This window comes from Camellia sinensis, chromosome 14, assembly GCF_055761805.1.
Source record: "Camellia sinensis isolate YWXY chromosome 14, ASM5576180v1, whole genome shotgun sequence".
Classification (NCBI taxonomy): Eukaryota; Viridiplantae; Streptophyta; class Magnoliopsida; order Ericales; family Theaceae; genus Camellia; species Camellia sinensis.
In genome coordinates, this window is record NC_138974.1 from 17,880,951 (window position 1) to 17,893,468 (window position 12,518).

General features: G+C 34.4%; 1 protein-coding gene and 1 pseudogene across 2 annotated transcripts; both read right to left on the reverse strand.

The window, feature by feature from the left end:
• Window positions 1–584: 584 nt before the first annotated feature.
• On the reverse strand, window positions 585–4,728 carry LOC145807366 (THO complex subunit 7A pseudogene; annotated as a pseudogene). The gene is made up of 2 exons (XR_014350356.1): window positions 4,632–4,728; window positions 585–1,285 (listed from the first exon to the last, which is right to left on the reverse strand). The product of XR_014350356.1 is annotated as a THO complex subunit 7A pseudogene (transcript).
• A 1,095-nt stretch (window positions 4,729–5,823) lies between these two features.
• LOC114276133 (RINT1-like protein MAG2L) lies at window positions 5,824–11,696 on the reverse strand. The gene is made up of 4 exons (XM_028217944.2): window positions 11,204–11,696; window positions 11,032–11,121; window positions 7,917–8,035; window positions 5,824–7,809 (listed from the first exon to the last, which is right to left on the reverse strand). The coding sequence occupies exons 1-4, from the start codon at window positions 11,496–11,498 to the stop codon at window positions 5,878–5,880; spliced, it is 2,436 nt and encodes an 811-aa protein (XP_028073745.2). The 5' UTR covers window positions 11,499–11,696; the 3' UTR covers window positions 5,824–5,877.
• Between the last annotated feature and the right edge of the window lie 822 nt (window positions 11,697–12,518).

Below are 12,518 nucleotides of genomic sequence, written 5' to 3' on the forward strand. Positions count from 1 at the left end.
TAAACCATTCCTAAGGCTACAAAATTTTGAGAATCCAAAGTTGTTCTGCATCAACTATTCATAATTCACCAATGATATCAACTATTAATCTCACAAAAAGATCCAAAAGTGTTTCAATTCTCGAATGGTTTTATTTTCAAAATAAGCCAATATAATTGAAGTTGCACAGATACAAACAGAACTGAATCATAAGAAACTAACATTCCAAAACCTCTAAATCCAGCAATAGGAGCACACACCACAAGTAAATCTATATTAGGTTTGGTAGCTTGGGATTAGATGATAAAAAAGGGTTCGAATAGTAACAACTAAGAATAAATGGTATAAGTGGGATATACGCAGATTGATAGGTTCAAATTTAGACTATAACTGGTCCTATTAGCATTGCATCAAAACCACTAGAACCACAATTTCTGATTGCGAAAAAAAAACAAAATTCCAAGAATGTATGGAGGGTAAAAAATTAAGTGAAAAAAAGGAAGTTTCTTGTAAAATCAAATTTGTCACAAACTTCAAGAAATGCAAACACAAAACCATATTTTATTCTATCTTTACAAAAAAATGAAAGTTTGGATAGCAATTTGGTTTCCATGGAAGCAACCAATAATTGTTTGGCAATAACGCTTCCCTAAAAATAAGACATTGCAGAAAAGCATTTTGCTACATACCACATGCAATAAAAGAGCAATTGTTTCTTGCAAAGCTCCAATGTTCTTGAACCAGCTATATTCTCTGACTCCAACATTGCAATCTGTTTCTCTAGTTCTGTTATGATCTTCTATGCCTTTGATCTTGGTGGTTGCATAGCGATTAACCTCATGATTGCCTCACACTCTTCGTTATGTTGCCTTTCATTCTTGCTACGCCACTTGTTTCTTCAGATCCTCTATATCAGCTTGTGCCTGCAGAATCTGCATGTTTATCTCATCTTCTAACTCATTGAAGTTCTCATTTTCTCTGAGATTTGCATCTTTAACAACTTTGCTCCTAAGGAGCAGAAGTTCAAACGATGTCAACTCTTGTAAGAAGGTTTTGGCAAGTCTTTCACAGTCACTATAGTTTTCTACATCCTTCTCAATCTCGACGACAAAGGAGGTAAATTTCTTTTAAAGTTTCTTTAATGGAGGTTCACCCATTATGGTGGTTGTGTGGATGAGAAGACGGTGTTTTATAATGATATCATCTTCAAGTGGGCCAAAAGCATAGTGTGCAGCCATTGTTTCTTCCTTACCAGCAACTTTCCTACCTTTTACCAACATTTAGATAGTTGCTTGTTATTCCAATCCTGCAATGAAGGCAACTCATAGACAACACCACATGTTAGAAGTTATTTCCAAAGAAGTGTACAAGTGCATGTATTTTTGCATTGTAGACTATGTTACATGGAGCGGTGACCATTGGTTCAATGGTAAACCTTGGCCTAATAACCTTGAGGTCATGGGTTCAAGTCATGTGATAACCACTTTGTGCACTATACTAAAGGTTAGTTGTGTACCCAACCTTTCCCCTTCCAAACACACATTAATGTGTACTAATTAGGTGTTGATTTTTTTTATTTAAGACTATGTTACATGGACTCTTCAAAATTAATCAAATACCTATGTTGGACACCCCTTGAACAAGGGTGTGGGATGTGTCCGATACTTTTCACTGGACACTTCTCATATGTTTGTATTTACCACTATCTTATATGTATTATTTGTTGTGTAATTAATATAAAATATCTTTTTGACGTTGTATGTTACATGTAATACCACTTCATCTCATATAATAGATTAAAAATATAAAAATATGACTCTTTTTTGCCGAGTCTGTGTACCCTTAAATTTGAGATTTGATGAATCCAACCTTTAGATACGCACCCACACCAGAGTCCATGTAACATAGGTTGTAGAAGCTAGGTCTAGCTTGGGTTGGCAATTTCATGAACTTGTATGTAATGTTCTAGTGTAGGATTACATTGAAGACTCAAGGGCATATGCAACAAGTCTCGGAGACATCAAGAGAGTGATCAAGGCTAAGGATGAACTCAAGAGAGATATTTCATCAACAGAAAAGATGCCCAAGCATCAAGAAGGCCAAAATTTAAATGGTAGAGTTGTGAATCGAAGTCCCATATCGTCTAAGTTTAAAATAATATTATTTACATAAACGTGAGGGCACCCTCATCTCTTGAGCTAGCTTTTGGGTTGAGTTCTACCCAAGACCGTATAACATGTTATCAGAACTAAAATACTTAGGGATGGGTAGGGTGTGTGTCCCTGGCCTACACGCTGTAGGCGCTGTTGAGTAAGCACGCTGGGTGTGAGGGAGGGTGTGAAGTGAAGTCCCACATCGCCCAAGTACTAAAATAATATTAAGCATATAAGCGTGAGGGCACCCTCACCTCTTGAGCTAGCTTTTAGGGTGAGTTCTACCCAAGACCGTGTAACAAGAGTCACAAAGGAACAAGACTTAAGCCTTAGAAGGCATATAGGCTAGTCTTTGTCAACCAAGACTAAGATTGATTCACCAATTTGGTGAATAGTATGATCTCGTGACCTTACAAAGAAAATAACTTAGGGTCTAGTTCGGATTCTTGAATGACAAAAAATTAAATTAAATTATTATTATTATTATTATTATTATTTTTTAAAAAAAAGAAGTGACTTACGACCTTTTGAAGTTGGCCATGTGCTACCAGAAGAAGCCTAGTGGACTTGGTTGACTAACCTCAATTATGGTGACCAAACTGAGATCCAAAGACCAAGTCTACCAGCTTGGTCTACCACGATGGTCAACAAACTTCAAGTATGGTAATTTGAAAACAAGACCAATTATAGTCATTAGAACGTGCATTTTATATAAGGATTTGCAACCCAAACAACCAAAAACTAAGAAGTAGGAATTTAGAGTTAACATATTGAGTGATAATACATCTCTCAAGGCTAAAAGAGCATAAAAACAAACAGAGAGAGTGTGTTTTTACATGAAGATGCATCTCACAAAAGAGCTTGGAATCGAGAAAACACTTGAAGATCAAAAAGACCCAAGAGAGCGAAGATTTCAATGACATAATATTTATTTAATATATGTATTTAGACACTTAATTTGACACAAATACATTTGTGATGAACTAGTGACTGTAAAGATTGAGAGCAAGTCTTGGAAAACTCGAACTACTTGGTTGTTTGTGATACTTTGTGGTTACAGGTTAACGATGAGCATAGAATACCCATTATGATTTGTGTATCAAAGATGAGGTTGGGGATATGCCTAGAAAATCCATTGCTGAAGTCCGTTGAAAGGTTGTAGGCTAAGAAGTATGAACAGGAATACGGACACGGACACGGACACGAACATGAACATGAACACGACATGGACCGAGCAACATAAAAAATTTAAAAAAAAAAGGTTATGATACGTGGGTGACACCTGCAAACTATATAAGTTTATATATTTATTATATGTAATATATATGAAAATTTAAGCCAAAATTAATAAATTTTAAATTTTAAAGGAGGAAAATAGATATAAATTTAAATTATTTTTGTATTATCATTGTATTACAAACTATTTTATTCAAACTTGTAATGTATTCCATGTGTAATTATTGGAAAGACTCTGATGAGTGTCGTGTCAATATCAGTGTGAGTGTCAATGTCGGAGACGACATGTTACCTTATTACAAGTGTTTGTCTAAGAAGTACGGACACTTTTAAAAAGATGGAATATTCGTGTCGTATCTGTATTGGACACTAATACTCGTTGGACATTTCCCGACACTTGTCAAAACGTATCCTATTTTTTAAAACGTTTTCAGATTCGGACACTCATGTCCGTTGCATAAACACACATGTCCACTTTTATAAGTTTGAACTAAATAACTTAGAATACAATATAATACATAATAAATATATAAATTATATATTTCGTGTGTGTTCCCCAATTGTCGTGTTTTGCATTTTTTTAAAAAAAATTGGTGTGTCAACATGTTCGTGTCATATTCGTGTCGCTTGTCCGTGCTTCTTGGGTGTTTATGCTTCTTAGGTTGTAGATGACCTTATAACACCATTCGAGTGTTGTGACTCTTGTGAGATAAATCCCATTGGAAGGGTTCCTTTGGGGTTGGTTGTTGATAAACTAAGTAGAAACCAACAAGTATGTTCTTGGTGAACTCTTCGAGTGAAAACCTAGAGACCACAAGAATTAAGGGTTCCTTTAGGTCAGCAGTTGGTTATTCAAATGGACAAAATCAACTAGTGGGTAAGTGAACCCTTTCAGTGAAACTTAGAATAAATCCTAGCTGAGGACCGTTAAGTAGCTTTGCAGGATTGCCCAACTATAAAACCTACAAGGAGGGCCTAGTAGGTTAGGTTGTTAGATTTACCAAAACCCATTTGAGATAGTGAAGTTAATCTCACTCAGCTCTTTATGTTCATAATTTCAGCCCAAACTTGAATTGAATCAAGAAGTCATCAAAATTCAACCAAAATAAATACACAATTAACATCAAAATCTTGCAAACTTAAATCTTAATTTCAAGTTTTGTACTTTACAAACTATTTTTATCAATATCCTCAAGTTATATTGTTTAATTACAAGTGTGTGTATGTGCGTGTGACAGAGAGAGAAAGAGTGTGAGGACTTACCTAGTGAAGATGAAGAGTAAGGACGAGAGAGAGATGAGACGTTTAGGGCATAACAGGGGGAACAGGATTACAGTGAGGGAAAATTGGGAGCCTGTAGAATAAAAAACCACGTCGTTTTGTTCTTACCTCTTTGCGACCTCAATTGGCGACGGTGATATGTCACAAATGACCTTCTGTGACGGTGTTATTGTAAGGGTTTGAATTGCATCCAACTTGACAGACAGTTTTGGACGTAGTGGCCTATTTTGATAATCGAAACATTTTGTTTTTAAAAATTTATTGAGTAAAATATTTATGAAAAAAAATTAAGATGATCAGACATTAGTAATTATATATTTAAATTATATTTGTCTTACAAAAACAAAATATGATTCGAATATATAGCTACTAATAGTTGATCATCTTTACTTTTTGTATGAATATTCTACTATACTAATTTTAAAAGTTAAATGGGTCAGATCACCAAAATTGATCTCAAAATAAGTGTATGTTAATAGATGCTGATTGATCTGAGCCAAATAAATATATGTATGCAAAAAAAAAAATATTTTTTTGGCGCATGCCAAACAAGCACTAGTTGGCCCTAAAATACAACTACTCTCTCACAGATTGAATGCTAAATCCTTGTTGTAAATATTCTAGGCAGTTTTTTCATAAAAATGCTGCGACCACTAATGAATTACCCATCAAATTATTAATCAGGACTGATATAACTAGATTTTTACAAAAACTAACATGGTGCAATTTAGACAACTTGTACTTGAACCATCATTTAAATATATTGACTAAACATTGCAAATTGTCCATTTCACTCTTTGGCTTCTTTCAATTATCATTTACTGAATTGAGATTTGAGAGCTCATTCCTCTCTTTTCCATTTCAGGTGAGCATCAGACAAGACATTCTTGTGCGCGCGCACACACAGAGACACCAGTAGTCATCTCAAAAATACTAGAGACCACAATAAAATTATTAAAAATTTTACACAATACTCACATGAGTATAAGACTACACTTCTATCAGTATTGTATAACAATATTAATTATTTTTTTTATAATCCCTAACGTTGCCCTAGTCGTCCTCTACCTATCATGCACTACTCTTCCTTTCCATTCAGTTAATTAAAACTACCACTGTTGTTGCCAAAAGTGAAATGCCATGCATATATATGATTCATTTGGCACAAATGTAATGAAAGTTCAAAAACATATAATCAATTCTCATTTCTCAACTCTCTAGATGCAATTCAAAATTTCCTATTCCTCAAAATCTTTTCAGCTTGATCAAAAGACAAGTGCGTAACACTACAAAAATTCAAATGCCCTAAATCTCGCCTATCCATTTCTAACAATTTCAGAGAATTTCTGACAAAGGGAAAGAATGCTTCAGGCTTAGTACAAAATGGCTGAAAAACAACAAACAATGCTCGCATATCAGCTCCAAACTGACTGGTACCCTTCTCAGAGAATCTATAATCACTTGTGAATATGCTGCCAAAAATAAAACGGTCTAGCCCATCTGCGGCGCTTCTCCACAAATCTGAGAAGTCCTTTGGATTGAGACTCGCATTAATGATACAAAGCTGACTTCTCAAAGTATCCAATGCTTCAAGAATGTCAACAGATACAGAAAAATCCATGACTTTTGAGGCTCTATGTAGGCCATCATCCTCTTCCTCTTGCTCAAAGCAGTCCTTGTTTTGGAGATACTCCTCAGTAAGAGTCTCAAATTGATGAAGAAGATCAGCAATTATTTCCATTAGCAAATGCGTCTCCAGATCGGCCAAGCTCTTTATTTCTTCTCCAAAGAAGAGAGAATTATCATTCATATCATCTTTTACAGAGATGTTTTTATCAATTTCAGCAATTCTCATCTCCAGAAAATCGACATCGTCGCTCCATTCTTGTAGTTTAGATTCACAGTATCGAGCACCATTGATCACCGCACATAGTTTCAGCAAGGAGCCATCATTGCAGTCAGTAGAAAGGAATTCAACTCCCTTGTACTGCAAAAGCAGTAATTTTAAAAGGTACAAGAGGAGTTTAGCAGCAGTTGATCTGATGAATTGGGCCCTTGCCAAAATGCCTGGTAAAGTTTTGCAGCGTTCAATCATTTCCCAAGCAAGTTTGAGCGCAGATTCTACAATCAAGGGGGCTTTATGATCTTCCCTAGTATAAAGAAGAAACTGCTCGGTTGTTGTGTCAACAGCAGATCCAATTTCTTTTTTCGTGTCAACCAACCAAGCCCTCTCATGCGTTGATTCTTCTTTTAGTTTCATTCTCCCAACCTTGAGCTCTATTTTGGACCAAATTTTGAGCCAATCAGGCCTTTCAGAAAATAATGAAAACACAGATAAGCCTCTTGACGATCCTTCAAGCATTTCAGAGTCCTCCGTGAAGAGATAAGCTTCTGAACTTACAAGTGACATCATCTGTTTGTCAAAATTAACCATAAGGTCGATTAAATGAAGCCATGAAGAAATCATCTCCGACTTTTCCTTTTTCTCTTTGTATCTTTTGACAAGAACACAGAAAACTCGCTTTGCTAAAAATGAAGAAAGTGCTTGGACCATTACGGATATCCAAGCTTCTTTAGCACTCAAGCTCACCAGTTTTGCTCTATCAATAAGAGGCTGTAAAACATCATCAACTCCGCCAATAAAATCTTTGGTAATCTTGGACACAAGAGCGAAGATAAACTCGGGCTGATCAACCCATTTCGAGAAGTGATATTCTGACCGTGATGCAATAGGAGAAGCCAGTTCATCAATGGCCCAAAGCCCTGTATTCAGCTTCTTTTTTCCCAAAAGCCCAAGCTGTCGCTTTTCCCTCCGTGTCTGCAAATGCTGCAGAGCACAAAGTTCTAGAAAACTCTCAGAATAGGCCTTCTGTTTATCTACTTGCATCAGAACCAATGGATTTGGAAGGATAGAGATCTTCCCACTTTCTATTTTTGATGTAAAAACTTTTGGTGGCCACCCTAGAGTTGAAAGAAGAGCTCGGTGATCTGCAAGAACTTGTCGCCGGAGCAAAGTCAATGTTTTGTCTACTCTAGAATCCACAGATTTCATAAGATGGCACCACTGAGGTCGGAACTTCACAGGACTGACCAACAAATCCTCAATACAATTCATGGATCTTACAGCTTGAAAGAACTTTTCTTCCCTTGATCCTTGGTCCTGCATTCAATGAATACATTAAAATTTTCTGTGCAGTCCCATCTTTGATCTAATAATGCAATCTGTAATCTTAATAAAGCAAAAATAGTACTGAATAAAGTCATTACTGTTGAAACTGATGGATTTGAGCAATTTGCAGCGAGTACACTTCCCCTTTTTTTATTCACAACAGATAAAACTGCATCTTCAAGATCTCCAACCATTGCTTCTAACTGTAGAGTGGTATCTGAAATCTTAGATGGGTTAGTAAAGACTTGCCTGGTAAGTTAAGAAAAATGAGAGCAAGTACATGATTTGCAAAACATCTATAATTTGGTTGAGCAAGACAAAGATCAAACTAAAGCCATTGAGCATAAAAAAACTCTCACTCCATGTTCCAAGGAAAAATGAATTGCAAGAAAGAAGCAATTTTATGCACCCAAAAGAAAGAAGCAATTTTGGTGGGCACATACAGATATGACAATATAGATTAGATAGCTTTTTTACAATGATGAATGTCCGCGAGAAATTGAGTTGAGGATCTAACAAGCATTGACACATACATGTGACACAACACAAATATGCCGATAAAAAAAATCAAAAAATATAGGACATAACACGTGGGGGACACACACAAAAGATATACTTTCATAAATTTATTATATGTCATATATAAGGATAAACAATTATATGTCATGTATTGAATATTTAACCAAAAGATAATAGCAACATGCAGCACTACTAATTTCTAAAGTCTAAAGGAGAAGAATATGTAGATTCAAAATTATTTTATTCAGACTTGTAATGTGTTTCATGTGTGTCTAAACAATAGACACGTGTTCCCAAAGTGTCTTAAGCATGACCGAGTCTAGAAAATTTTAAATAATAGTAGCACATATTTGGACATATGTCTGCTAGGTGTCAAGAAGTGTACAATGAGTACTGTGTAATATTGGTGTCTGACATGACACACCACTTCTTAGAAATGTTTGTGCTTCTTAGTTGAGGATTACTTGGCCTAAGAACAATTTGCTAACTTGGAATTTGTTCAAATATATCATTAGCAAATATACAATAATATATACATATAATAATAGTGTTAAAACAAATAAGAAGTGTCCGATCAATAGTATCAGACTCGTATTCCACACCCTTGTCCAAGTATAGGGATCTGACATGCGTATTTGATTTATTTTAAAGACTCCACGTAACCTAGCGCACAATCATGTAAAATATCACTCACTTAAACATGGAATGGAAATGGTAAGATTGTGGTATTACATATAAAGCCAAATAGTAAAACAACTAATCCATGATCAAGAAAGTCAAACATTTCATTTGCAAATTCCATGGCAAAATTTCGTAACTTCACCAATAACTAATGAATTTTGGGTGAAGCAATCATTTTCTAAATCAGTCTGCTTGATGAAAATTTTGAGATTAACTTGTTCAGGACATTTCAAGAATTTTGTTATAATGAATGTATAATCATTACACTACAAAAAATATAATAATAAACAATTCGCACTAATACCCAAGTGATTTACAGTTTGGAAAGCATTTTCTAAAACATGGAACATTTTTGTTCTAAAATGCTGAATTTAGTGATTCAAAGCATGCCAATAGCTTTTCTTATTTCTTTATTTCCTTAAACATTTCCTTAGAAGGAAATGAATCAAATATTAAAGAAATGGACCATAATGCTCCTAGAGATGTGTTGAAAAAAACTGAAGTATATTTCATTGGATGTGTAATTCTAAAAAGAAAATTAGCCTAAAAGTATCTTAAATTCTCCTAATGTAATCTATAGAAATTTAGTCTTATCATACCTACCATGTTTTTATTCTCATTCCACTCACCGGAACAATCCATGTTCCAAGTAACATAGTTTTATCTAGTCTAAAATAATGCAAAGACATTCATATGAAACTGGTCTCATGCTATATTGATGAATGGGCAAACCACAAGGTCACATAATTGAATAATTAATAAACCCCTCCAAGAGATATTCTACACACATGCTTCTCATTGGTATTTCATTCACATAATCAAAATAATTAGGCTGTGATCTTATGTGATAATCTAATTTTGCCAGTTCCAACATTTTAATTACCCGATTTTGGTGAAAGTCCATCCCAAACTGGGGAAATGTAAACAAATGCTTCTGATTATTGTAAAAATTTTGGGATTTGATTAAAGATTCAGGAATTCTAACAATTCTAAGTTGTAGTGAATTCAGTAGCTAAGGGACAAAACACAAGAACATTTCAATGTGAAGTCAAGACCAAAGCAAATAGGACTTCTACTAAATTAACCATAGGAAATTATAATATTAGGTTGAAATTAACCATAGGACTTCTACCAACTTAAATTAACCATAGGACTTCTACTACTACTACTACTAACTTATGTTCAGAAAAAAGTCCTGAAGAATTCATCTAAATTAACCACCGCTGGTTTTATCATTATCATTTTTGTTACTACCAACAATATAGTAATTCATAGGAAATTATAATATTAGGTTTAACTCATACAAACTTATGTTCAGAAAAAAGTCATGAAGAATTCCATCTAAATTAACTGCCGCTGGTTTTATCATTATCATTTTTGTTACTACCAACAATACAGTAATTCATAGGAAATTATAATATTAGGCTTAAGAAGTCACTTGAGATTGTATAATCTAATGGTAAAAAGTGCTGGACCTTCTTAACCTTGTTGAGAAACAAATCCATGAAATTAAAAAACAAAAACAAAAACAAAAACAAATGTGTACCTACCTTGTTAACCTTGTTGAGAAACTAAAAACAAAAACAGAGTGCCGGACCTTGTAAACCATGTTTAGAAACTAATACATGAAATTAAAAAACAAAAACTAATCTATGAAATGGATGTGTCCACAAAATGTGTACTGTCAAATCGAGAACTAACAATGAAAGAATACTTGAGAAATTTACAGTAGTTTTTCATTTTAACGAAGAAACATTGAAGTCAAGTCAGTCCACTGGAGCAAACCCATCAATCAAAAAGACAAACCAAGAAAAGTTAATATTATGGCATTGTACATCCCAACCATGGTGATTTGTGTCGTCTTAAGAACCAAAATTTCAGAACCAGAGAGACTGATTGATGTCACAACAACCAAATTTATATACTAGTATACATATACATAAAAGATAAAAAGCATAGATAAAAAAAAAAAAAAAAATGTAAAATAAGCAAAGCAACAAATGAAAAACTGACCAGCATAACTGCGAATATTTTCAAGTCGGTTCAATTCCATTGCAAGCTGAGGCAAATCCTGGGTCAGCATCTTCTGATTCTGAATCCCATCTGAAAATCAAACCCAAAATTAAAACAACAGAGTATGGTAAGAAGCCTTTCAATCAATGGGGTTTCAGTGAGTAGTACTGACATGGGGACATTGTCGTTAGATTGAGCTTGTGGAGAGTGGATTTTGCTGCAATTGATCGAGAAATCCATGAGATTATGAGCTTGGCTAGGTTTTGGTGTAGGTGTTGGAGATGAGCATCTAATTGAGCACACTCTGTGCTCAAATTCGCCTCGAGATCGCAAGCTGTATTGTATGGTAATAACAATGAAAATACCGATGATGATGAACATAGATTGTGGTGGAGAGTGGGGGTGAAATGGTGATCCAGAAACCCTAAAAGGCGTGGGGATAGCTCACTGTGATTCGGCAACTCCATTGCCACCAACCATCAAACATGGATGGAGACTACTGTCATTACCAAAAAGAAAGAAGGAAGTTGTATTATGGGAATTATAATTACAACAATCACCCTTTAATTATGAAAATAGTACATTTTCATCATTTGGAGTGGCCACACAAGAATTGTTTTTCAGGGTACTCTCGAAATCTTTTTCAAAAATTTAGAGAGTGATTGGTGGGTCGCTCTATTTACACCCCACCTGCAAATCATTAATTAATTTTTTTTTATTATAATTTTAATCTTAAGTGAAATGTCTATAGAGGACAAATTATAATACACATCATTTGTGTATTTATTATAAAGGACAAAAATGAATATAATATAAATTATCAATTTCAAATTTGTTCCTTACGCATCTTCTTTGTCAATAATACAAAAATCCTAAAATCAAAACCAAAAATTCTTCAACAAATAATAAAAAATATAGTATTATTGAAGATTTTGAATGGATTCAATGAAGGATGCATCTGGCAACTTTGATTCGCAACAATAGAGCAAAGAAGAGGTTATTTTTTTGTTGTTTTTGTTTTCGTTTTCGTTACTTGCTGAGTGGTAAATAGTTGGTACAGTTCAGGTAATCAGAGGTGGATATTATATCATTGTTCAACATACTACGGTCGAACAAAATGCCTTTGTTCAACACACTATAGTCGAACTTTATTTGTATATTCGGTTAACAAAAATCGAACAATTTCATTTAATTCAACTCTATACTGCCGAACATTTACAATTTTTTTTTTTTTTCAGAACGGAGCATCCGTGGAATGCGCTAATGTTGGATCTGGGGGTCTTGTTAACTACACGAGTCAATTTATTACTAATGAGGTAGTCTCATGTTGAAAATTAGTATTTTTTTCTTTTTCTTTTCGGATGATTAATGACTTTGTTGAATTTGACTTGTAGGTTTTCAAGAGCAAAGAAGAATTACTTGGTTGGGTACGGGACGTCGGAAGGAAAAATGGGTTTGTGATTGTCATTAAGACATCAGACTATGGT

Excerpts from the sequence above, each read along its gene's own strand:
- LOC114276133 (XM_028217944.2), bottom strand. The coding sequence starts at position 11,498 with ATGGAGTTGCCGAATCACAGTGAGCTATCCCCACGCCTTTTAGGGTTT. Across the intron at positions 11,122-11,203 it reads TCTAACGACAATGTCCCCAT|ATGGGATTCAGAATCAGAAG; the intron begins GTCAGTACTACT and ends TTTGATTTTCAG. Across the intron at positions 7,810-7,916 it reads CAAATCCATCAGTTTCAACA|GACCAAGGATCAAGGGAAGA; the intron begins GTAATGACTTTA and ends CATTGAATGCAG.